Source organism: Athene noctua, chromosome 2, assembly GCF_965140245.1.
Source record: "Athene noctua chromosome 2, bAthNoc1.hap1.1, whole genome shotgun sequence".
NCBI lineage: Eukaryota > Metazoa > Chordata > Aves > Strigiformes > Strigidae > Athene > Athene noctua.
This window is the reverse complement of record NC_134038.1, coordinates 32,740,511-32,751,323: the sequence shown is the minus strand read 5'-3', so window position 1 is coordinate 32,751,323 and position 10,813 is coordinate 32,740,511. Positions and strand designations below refer to the sequence as shown.

Genomic DNA, 10,813 nt, shown 5'->3' with positions numbered 1-10,813 from the left:
AACGGGGTAAAGTTTAATTATTATTATTCCTGGTGCTACTTTGGGGAAAAAAAAAAAGAGTAATTTTGTAATTGCCTGCTCCAGAAAACATGAAAGTCTCTGAGGAGCCCAAACTTCCTGTTACCAATGCCTTAAACTTTGCCCCACCTTTGGGAAGCACAGGCAGCTCATGGAAGAATGTCATCCAGTCTAACAATTGATTTTCTTATGTACAATAACGTCAGACCTCTTAAATAAAAGGCTGACCCGTCTCCTTCTAAAATAATTTGTCTGTTTTATGGAGTGTTGTTCTGATTATATACAATTCCCACAAGAAGGGAAGTACCTTTAAAATAAGGACTATTCAGTACTAGTACAGGATTTCCTCTTGTTGTTGATAATTTCCTCTTAACAGAAGACGCAATGAATCCCAGAGAAATTCAAAGGGGCAATCTACAGACAGTTAGGCATCTACATTATACAGGGAACATTGTTCAAACACATTGATGTTTTCCTGATGAAGTAAAAAATAGATCTACCTGCTGTGTAGCATGTAAAAGAGTTCCTACAGCACACACTTCAGTTCCCTTTGCTACATTTTTAATCACTATCCAATCCCACAAGCTTTTACATAACCATTGCTGAACAACAACAGATGACAATTATTCTCGCTTCATCTTTTGATCTTGAAATTCAGCCTCTGAAATGGCCTCTCTGTTAAAGACAGTCTTGATGATAATAAGAAGCAATACCAGGTATATAATACGAAGCAAGTTAGCAACTCTGCATTCTCTCTACTAGATGTTCCTTACCTCAGAAGTGGGCTCCATACTTACTTTCACTAGAAGAACTAGTTTTCTACTACAGGTCTGAACATACACCTGCACTACTCACCTGATGGTGAAGGAGACATCATACCTACCTAGATGGCTAACACATGCCCAGAAACACCATACCAAAATCCAGGAGCTAAGCAGCTGCACCAACAGCTAGGCGATAGCTGCTGCTGAAGGCTGTGGGATTTGTGGAAGCAGCTGCCGGTCACTAGGTGCTCATATCAGTTATCCTGATACATCAGATTCTCTGTCAAGTTGGGTCACAAGCTCCCTCTCATGCACAGACCATGCTTTAATTCCTTGACCTCTGTACACTCACCTGACCAGATTGTACAAATGCAATCAGTAAATCATGCTGTGATGCATTCTTATAGCTGGTGATAATCCATCTGAGCCCTGGTTCCTCCCTAGCCAGTGACATGACCCATCAGATTTGATGAAGACATCCACACACATTTGTTTCAGCACCTTACTGGTTTTAAATCATGCGCCTCAGTTTTTGCACATTGCTCATCTGATGCTGGCTTACTGAGCAAAATTATGAGTACTGAGAGTATTACCTTCCCCATTCTGAATTGTTTACATACTTGCATCCAGCTTATTTTGTCATCTGACGTCACTTATTTCCGTATCTTTGCAACAGGCAATGCAAACAATGCAACGCTTCATTCATCTGTTCACAGCCTCAGTTTTCCTCTGATCCTGCACATCAGCCTTCCTTCCTGCTCCCTGCCATTCTCTCACAGAGCTGTTCCACCAACTTTTCTACTCCCAACATCCTTTCTTCTGTGAAAGCAGCTCAAAACAGAGAAACACATGTAATGTCAGTGTTTAACCTGTTACTACTGTCTGTGCCTAGATTTTACAGCTTACCTTGGAGAAGTACAAGCCACATGGAAAGCTCCAAGAAGCCTTTCGAATGCAGAGAGAAGAGAGTGATCCGCAGGGCCCTCCCTGTGCTGAGGCTGCCTCGACGAGCAGCAGTGCAGAAGATGTGCAGAACTGGCTCCAGCTACCCCCCCTTCCTTTCCAGGAGTCTTCATGTGAAGGAAGCAACCTGGTAAAAGACTCTGAAAAGGTCCAAGCAATGTAATGTGTTTAAGGGCTCTAAAAGCAGGGCAGAATGTCCCTAGAGCTCAGCTATTTTGAACACTTAGATAAGCCTCTCCTGCATTATACAGCTGTGTTACATGATGGTTGAAGAAAAAAAAAAAGAAAAAACAGCTGGAAGAGAACTTCTGTCTATGAACTTTGAACTGCTGGGAAGACTTGGCCAGGCTGCACACAACATGGGTCAAAGCAAGGCAGTTTAGTCCCCTCTTTCAAGCTGCATGAATAATTAGTTGAATTTGCTAGAGGAAAAATTGCGTGGGACTAGCTGGAATAAGAGAGAACATCATATAATACCCAAGCACTTCCTTAATAAAAGCTTTCACCAGATGAACACTTCAGACTCCCAAAAGACACCTTCAAGTATCTGTATCTTACTAGGCATTGACATTTCAACATTTATTACCGCAGTCAAACTACTATATTGCAAGCATGAGTCAATGCCTGCATCTTCTGGCTTCAGAAGAAAGGGACTGTTCTAATTTTTATTTACAAGCTGGGCAAGTGGAGAGAGAGAGGCATTCAGTTACAGGCAATGCACACACTGCTCTACGAGGCCAGGTAGGCTGGTTAATACATGGACATATTCATGCCTTAGCATACTGAGTCACAAGTACCACAACCCATCTCTGCAACCTTTCATATAAGGCCTCAGAAAAAGGCTTTGTAAATCATTTTTGTTGCCTTCCAGCACAAAGCTCATGACCTCCCCATTATTCACTACAGACTTCCAGCTCCACATAGAGTATGTCACGATCCAAGCCGGGAGTTTCTGGCAAGAAGTGCTTGTGAATATGCACACAATATAAAACAGGAAGAAGGATTTCAGTTTATCTGTGCTCACTTGGGCTTGTTTGTTGCTTGGAAAAAAAAAAAAAAACCCAAAACAAAAAACACCAAACCTGGCAGGCTTCCCACCACTGTGCAATAATCTAGGAAGGCTCCTGTCACCTGGGGACTCATGCTGATGTGTGAGTGAAGAGAGCAATAGCCAGGATTCACGGGGTTTTCAGCGTGATCCTAATAAACTCTGTCATGCTACTAGTGTTAAGATGGGAGGGCTGAACAGAAACTGTCTTAAGAACTACTGACAGCTTCTTTCCAAAAGCTAAAAAAATGTCACTTTCATGAGCTATCCCTTTACGCCAAAGCACGGAATGGATTTCCAAAGGTTTGTATCTGGTTTTATGCAGCGTTTACCAGCCTCTTAAAATTTATTCTGCACTCAAATCCAACTTCCTTGATAAAGGCAGATAATATTAGCTTATATGAAATACCACATCATCTTACATCCCACACAAAGCTTTAGCTTGAGGATTTCCGGACAGACACAGTTCATCCAAAGCAATTGAAGGTAGCTGGAGGGGGAGGGGTCACGGGATCAAGTCACATATGCATTTCCTTTCTTCTCTAGCATCCCTCTGGTTAAGCTTCTGCTCCTGAATTGCTCTTTTGCAATAGGGTAAACAAGTAAATGTTATGGGCTCGGGAGATACCTGTTGTCTATATAAGAAAGCTTATTTTGCCTTTCTCCGTTTGTCTTTAGAAACTTAGCATCCTATAGGAAACAAAAGTATAATAGCAGAACATCTCAGAACTGTGTAGTTTCTGAGAAACAACAGCATTTGTCATTCATGTAGAAAATTCGCAACTACCACTGTCTCTTGATGAAAGGAACACAAGCACTGCCATCCCTTTTCCACAGGTGACAAAACAGATACGGATCAAGTGACTGCAAGGCATGACTTCCTAAGTTAGCAGCACAAGTACAATAATACAGCCCTGGGCTTCCAAACCTGATAATAATCAGTAGATTTTGAGTCTCTAAAAATTAATGTAGACTTACAGCAAAAGTTGAATAAAATTAGTACTTTTCATTAAAAAGAGAAGACAGTGGATATAGAGACAAACACCAGCAGCTAAATTTTTATTGCACTCTTTGCTTCTGAAGTCCATTCAAGAGTAGGACAGTGGGACAAAAATAATTATAGGGGTCTTTCTACACAAAAGAGCCAGCTATTTAGAGGCAGGCAAAGTCATTTGAATGTCAATGAAATAACCATTAAAAGGCTGAGAAGCATGGCCATTTATTAAAAGATCTAAAGAATAGTTGCATGCACTATAGCAATCTTCTAGGTAGGAGTTGTTAATTTGGTATAAAAACCTATTAGGGACAGAGCAGAGCATAATTAAACAGGAGACAATACACACTGTGAAAAGGAAACTGGATTTGGAATTTTACAGCCTCTTATTTCATGTTTCTACATGAAATACCATGCTCTGTAATCTCTCCTTAATAACACCTATGTATTTCTAGCTCCCACAGTGGTTTTCTTGCGTTTCATTTCTAGCAGTGGTCTCCTACAGCCTAGCAAGGAAGGTAAAACAAGGTTACGCACTTGAATGCCCTCCCACTCTTTCCAGCCTCACGGCAATCCTTATTCCAAGAAAACCTCTCATCAATGCCACTCCTTAATTGGCCCAAGAGCCCCTCTTTAAACAAAGCTCTCGTCTCCCACAGGGCCGAGCTCTTTCTACTATTCAGGCAGAGCTAAACCCAGACAAGGATGGGCCATTTACCAACGCAAGGGTCCTATAAATTCAAATGCACGGGATAGTGAGGTACTTCCAGAGTTGCTGATGTGCTGCAGGTAGAAATTTGCAGGTAGGACAGACCGCACCTGGAGAAAACATATCTGTGTGTAAGCCTGTCAGGTTGTTACTTGAAGAAACAGTGTAAGACGCTAGTAACACCGCTCAGTAACAAATACAGGATCAGCCAGAGACCTTGCGTAGATTCTGCACTCATGCACTGAACACGAGCTAAACCAGACCGTTAGGTATAAAACTTTGTTACATAGCTATAGGACAGATAAGGATTTCATGAGTTAGACAGGAAAGGACTCCACATTTGTAAAGATCATCACTTTTTAATATTAATACAAATCAGTAAGAATATTCAGGAGCAGTGCAGCTTTAACCTCTTCATTAGCAGTAATCCTGGTCTCTTTGCTGTCTGGCCACACACTACCAGGCAAGTGGAAGTGACACACAAAATTTACCCTGAATTTTCATTCCCTTGACTGTTATTCTGAGGCACTGCAGTTCTTTATGTATACTACACTAGCTGAGTATACCATAATATTTGAGAAAAAGGTAAATACAAATGCCCACAGCAAGACTAAATAGCAATTGTTTGACATCTCCCGTGAAACCCATAGGCACGGAATTCTCCACTGATACATATCAAACATTTAAAATACTTTGTTCTTTCTCCTTTATTTAGCCACAACACAAATACAAGAGCAGTCAAATCCCGTCCAGTGGAACTCACTAGATAAACCTGTTCAGATTAAGATTCTCATGAAATCAACCAAAATATACATGTACACGCACACACTCTCACACACACAAGAATGCAGCACAGCCCTTACAAAATGAGGAGTGGCACTGAACTGCACCTAGAAGTAAAATGCAATAGAAAAATCAACTGGTTATGATACATCTGCTAAGCAACAAGGCTGTGCACTGAACGGGTGCCCGCTGTACCATTCCATTGGCTGTTTAAATATCAGCATCACTCCTTTCAGGTGCAAATTTGAAGCTCACAGAGGGAAAGTGTCAGATGTCAGTTACCCAAGAATACAGGGTAATGGAACAATTACTCCACTGTAACTCAAAGCAGAACCTGGCCCTATGAAATACGTATGCGTATGACCTGCTCCAGCCGGAAGACTACTGCAGGTGACAACTTTTTTTTCCCTTCACTTCCCCAGCAACTAAACCCACCGTCAATACACTGTGTCATTTGGCTTCTGCACCCTTCCCACTCCAGTTTGTTCTAAAGCACATACTGCTCCTTTTGGTGGAAGAAATAGCGTAGTCGTTCCAAGATGTGAGTAAATGTCCACTAGGGACTAGAATAAGACCACCAAATACACCAAACCACTGCAGAAGAAATAGAAATTGGGCTCTTAGATAGAGGTGGTCAAGCTGGTCCATCTGATTTGTCAACGCTTTGTTCAGAAATATAAGACTCAAATATAGCTTACAAAAAGTAATTCTTTACAGAACATCTCAGTGTCAAAATACTAACAAAACCACAGTTTGTTAATGCTGAGAAGAGTGGTCTTGAAAAAACTAATAAAAGTAGGCTGTTGCTAACAGTAATAGGTGGTATCTCTCCATAGAAAGGCAGTCATGTACTCGGCAAAGATGAAACATTTGAAACAAACTGTTTACAAAAGTGATTTAAATGCTCAGCATAGATCTAACACAAGTGTTAACAACCACTATTGTAATTTTATTTTTGGACAACATCAGCAACTATTTAAAAAAATCCCAAAATTGCTAATACAAAAATGTAGAAAACAAAAAGAAAAATCGGAAGAGACAGTTTTTAGACAAACTCAGTTAAGATGAAGCTGTACCTTTGTCCCAGTTACTAAGAACTTCAACTTCTAAGTGTTGCATAACCCAGCTCAGCTAGGTTTGTAGGCTACCCCACCCTTATTAAAGAGTTAGTTCTTAGAATGCTCCAATCTCAGTCCCCCAGGGTCTGTATGGTTTGCTAAGTGTTGCTGACTGCGTTGGTGCAGACGGGCTCAGCACGTTGGGGGACAGCAGATGGAAGGAGCCAAATGAAAAGGGGAATGCAGACAGAGATGCCATGGAGGAGAGGAGAGGAGGAGACAGTTTGGTGGTAGATGTGACCACGGGGAGCACTGGTCCAACGCTGCCATTTGGGGGCACTCTGAGTGAGGAAGTTTCAGGATGTGGGGTGGCAATTCTGGCCTGGTGATGTGGTTCCGTGGAAGATGCTGTAGTACTGGTATTACCATGCCCATTTTGAGCCAGCAGCAGTGGGTGAGATATGTGAGGGTGATGTCCAAAGGCACTGCCCCAAGGAATGTGTCCAATGCCAGTGTGCGCACTACTTGCTGCTTCCCGTTGAGAGGCGTAGTTATTGAGATGAGACACAAGCCGAACTCGCAGAGGATCAGAGGCATCCAGACCCTCTATAATACTAAGGTATCGAGCAACTTCAGCCAGGCACTCTCGAAACCCTAGACTCCGATAGTCCATAGCCAAAGCATGAGCATCAAAATAACCTAAGAGAAAAGAACAAAGAATGGAGTCTTAAGATGCTGTTTTCTAGTCATTGTCTACATGTAGCCTCCCCACTCCACCCTCCCCTATAAGCATATTTCACTTGGATGTGGTTAGTATTCCCAACCATAGATTAGCTGCCAAGCCTTTTTTTTTTTTCTTTCTTTTTTTTGTCTAACAAGCTTTTCTTTTATATCTGTGCTGTGATGCTGCAAGTCCCAAGACCAGTCACAGACTGCCATTTTTAAACTGAAATTGCACACTACTGCTGGAGGAAAGTACTTTTGTTCTTTTCATGTCTCCCCAGTGCAAGCAAAACCACAGCCCAGTGAAATTCATTAGAAACACAAGTCCTAACTTATCAGAAGGGACTTCTGCAGGCAGAAGTCTTTTCTCCTAAAAGGGCATTTCACCATTTTTGCTAATTCTCTTCACTACTCATTTCATCCTGTATTTTTTTCCTAGTTTCTGTTCTGAACTTCCAGAAAGTTAGAGAAACAAAAATTTGACAGCAACAAAAACTTTGTGTTTTCCAAGCTGACAAAAGCCAACTCACTTCACAGTGCTGACACACTGCTAGAGAGACTTGTAATCACTCTCCCTGGAACAACCTGGAGCTAGCACTGTAAAATGTTCCAGTGTTAGTGATGCTGCAAATCTTTTCAAGTAGAAGAAAGTCCCAAATTCCTGATGAAACACCAGAGAGTTTCCATTCACTTTCTCCAAGCGCTCCCACAGCACACTGAACACCAAATGCTAGGGAACGCACTCCTCTCACAGAAACCTCTCTGCAGAGCTGCTGACCCACTGTCAGGCATGAAACTTTACCTTTCCCTCCTGCCGTATGCAGCATTTTCAGGTGATCAACAGTCATCTGCAGAATCTCTGCCTTCTCCAACTTGGCCGATCCCTAGGAGAGAAGGGGAAGGCAGGAAACTTGTTAGGCAGAATCCGAGACGTTAACGAGGGGCGACCCTTCCTCCGGGACCGGGGGGAGGCTGTGCGGAGGGTGACTGGGCACTACCTGTTTCTCAAAGGCGCTGGGCACCAGCCTCCTCAGCTCGGACAGGCTGTTGTTGATGCGATCGCGGCGGCGCTTCTCGATGATCTAGGGCAGAAAGCGGGGGATCAGGGGGCGGGCGGGCCGGGGCTGAGGGGAGCCGCGGCCGGCCGGCAGGCACTCACCCCTCGGCGCCTCTTCCTGGCCAGGATCTGCGAGGTGGTGGAGGGAGACATGGAGCCCGCGGCCGAGCTCAGGTTCCTGTGGGAAGCAGCGGGACACCGGTCACCACAGGCACCGACGTCCCGGGGAGGCTGGGGCTGGGGTGGGGGGGCGGGGGGGGTTGGTGTCGGGGCTCCGCGGGGCTGGGGGTTGCGAAGGGGCGCCGGGCCGCCTCACTGCGCCCACCCTGCCTGCGCTCACCCGTTCTCGTCCGCGCTCTCCTTCTCCACCTCGATGGCCTCGTCCAGCTCCTCGCTGTCCGACGAGCTGTACTCGGGGTGCGCCCGCTTCACGGCGGCGGCGGGGCGCGGGCGGCCCTCGGGGAGGCGGCGGCCGGCGCGCGGGAGGAGGGCGCCCAGCGCGCGCCCCGCGCCTCGCCCGGCGCCCGTCTCCCCCATGGCGTTCCCACGCCTCGCCCGCCGCGGGCAGGCAAGAGAGCGGGCGGGCAGGCAGGCAGGCAGGCGGGCGGGCGGGCGGACGGACGGGCGGGCGGGCGGGCGGGCGGACGGACGGGCGGGCAGGCAAGCAGGCAGGCAGGCAGGCAGGCGAGCGTAAGGGCGGCGAGCGGACGGGCAGGCGAGCGAGCGGACGGACGGGTAGGCAGAGCACGCCCGCCGCCGCCCGCCACCCAGCACCGCCACGCGCGGCCCCCGCCACCCCCATTGGCCGCCGGCGCCCCGGCTTCAGCCAATGGCCGCCGGCCGGGCGCTGGGCCCCGCCCCCTCGGCCGGGCGCGGTGCGGCGGGGGAGGCGCGGCCGCGCGCCGCCGGCCGTGGGAAAGCGGCGCGGGGCGCGGCGGGCGGCGGCGGGCTGACGCGGGGCGGCGCGCGGCAGCGGCGGCCGCCGCGTGCGGGCCCCGGCGGGGGGGGACGGGACGGACGGACGGGGAGCGGGCGGTGCGGGTGGGCAGGGCAGGGCAGGGCAGCTCCGGGGCGCCCCGGGGGCCGCCGTCAGCCCTTACGCCGCGGTCCCCGGTAGCCCGAGCCCTGCGGGTTGATTACACCCCGCGTAGGCGAATGGCCTGTGCCGAGGCCGGCGTGGCGTCGGGGCGCTGCCCCGAGGCGGGCTGCAGGGGCCCTGGGGGTGCTGCCTGAGCGGGAGCGGGAGCTGGAGCGGGGGCAGCTTGCCCTCCTTCGAAAAAATGAGTTAAATGGGTGGCGGCTAAACCCCGAAAGTTGAGGAGGCTTAAACTTAGGGCGTTGGGTTGTTTGTTTGGGTTTTTTTTGTTGGCAGTGCAAAGGAAATCACGGCGTCCCTCTTGACTGTGCCTACCTAAACCGCAAATCTGCCAGCTACATCTTTCCTTGTCCCCCAACCCCCTGTATTTTGGAGGTAGGGAGAAGCAGGAGCAGTTTTTAAAAAGCTGAAAGCAAATCTGCTTTGCTGTGCAGTTGCTGGCAAGGAAGGAGGGATGACAGGAAAGGTCAGCGTTGCGTGCAGTATGTGCAGAGCTCTGGCTGGAGCGCTCACAGCGAGTACACGCTGCCTTGCACTACACAGGGCCCAGCACCTGGATGCAACATTCCCCCAAATTGCCATGCTCCCCAGCACGTGTCCTCTTCATTCTGCCAGATTTCTCAGGCTGAGGTACTAGCAAAATGGGACAGGTGAAATGAGGGTGTACTCTTTGAGGTGGTTTCATAATAATTACATTTTCATTTACATGAAGCCTTTCAACTAAGGCTCCTTTTCTAAGTTGATTCTTTTACATTTTGCAATTGGATGGGCTGGAAGATAACCAAGACGTGCACAGTATGACAGCAAAGAAGCAATGAACCCAGGTTTCCCCATTTCAAGACCTGGAATAGCTGCTTTTAGCTTCCCACTTGTTTTAGTTAAAAAGTTCCTTACACAGAGTTGCTGCAGATTTCGTGGAGTTGCCCCATCTTCTTGCAAAGCACGTCTGGTAGGGAGGGAAATGGAAGCAAGGACCAGGCTAAAGGTAGTAAAAGAGCTGCAGTTAAGAGATAGAAACAGTCCTGCAGCCACCTCTAAGTAGCTCACAGAAAGCAATAGAAATATTCTGTTCCTGCATTATATTTTTCATAAATCTATCCTTTCTGCAGTGCTATAATTAAGCTTGTGTCAGCACTTCTATTACATCCACCTTTCCAGCCTCTCTGTTTTTGTTATGAATCATCTCTGCCTGCACCACTCGCTTTTACAGGACCAAAAGCCAGGTCAGTGAAAGGCGCAGTGACATTTGTGCCTTTTTGGCCTGCAGACTACACATCTGACTTCTCCCATCCAGGCATGTATATGTCTTCTTCTGGCTATGGGGAAGTTACTTTGCATTAAGCATTCGCTGCATGTGAGTAGAGGTCTGGGCACCCAGATTCCCAGCAGCCACATCCTGGAGCTGGTCCCCATCCTTAGCTCTGTGAAGCACTGAGGCCAGGCAGCCTCCAAAGATGTTTTCAGAGCTTGTGTAGACACAGACTTCTCTGATTTACAGGAATGGGCAGGTAGAGTGTAGCTGGGCCTCAGTGTGAGCAATTGCAGTTGGCTATCAGCTGCCATGGGAAGATAAGGAATGTTTGCCCATGTGTGCTTTTAA

The 10,813-nt window shown here is 47.4% G+C and overlaps 1 protein-coding gene across 3 annotated transcripts; it reads right to left on the bottom strand.

Annotated features, from left to right (window-relative positions):
* Positions 1-4,845: 4,845 nt before the first annotated feature.
* HEY1 (hes related family bHLH transcription factor with YRPW motif 1) lies at positions 4,846-8,819 on the bottom strand. Of its 3 annotated transcripts, none has more exons than XM_074897665.1 (5): positions 8,458-8,819; positions 8,220-8,295; positions 7,999-8,142; positions 7,863-7,944; positions 4,846-7,036 (listed from the first exon to the last, which is right to left on the bottom strand). In XM_074897665.1, exons 1-5 carry the CDS (start codon positions 8,652-8,654, stop codon positions 6,453-6,455), a joined length of 1,083 nt encoding a protein of 360 aa, XP_074753766.1. In that variant the 5' UTR covers positions 8,655-8,819; the 3' UTR covers positions 4,846-6,452. The 3 variants fall into 3 exon arrangements, with proteins under 3 accessions (XP_074753766.1, XP_074753769.1, XP_074753768.1); XM_074897668.1 differs by having other exon boundaries at positions 8,056-8,142; XM_074897667.1 differs by having other exon boundaries at positions 8,059-8,142.
* Positions 8,820-10,813: the final 1,994 nt, after the last annotated feature.

What these genes read in the sequence shown, in the direction of transcription:
- HEY1 (XM_074897665.1), bottom strand. Translation starts at nt 8,654, where the DNA reads ATGGGGGAGACGGGCGCCGGGCGAGGCGCGGGGCGCGCGCTGGGCGCC. An exon ending in CCAGGAAGAGGCGCCGAGGG is followed by an intron (nt 8,143 to 8,219) that starts GTGAGTGCCTGC and finishes TTTCTGCCCTAG; the next exon opens with ATCATCGAGAAGCGCCGCCG. An exon ending in GCATACGGCAGGAGGGAAAG is followed by an intron (nt 7,037 to 7,862) that starts GTAAAGTTTCAT and finishes CTTTTCTCTTAG; the next exon opens with GTTATTTTGATGCTCATGCT.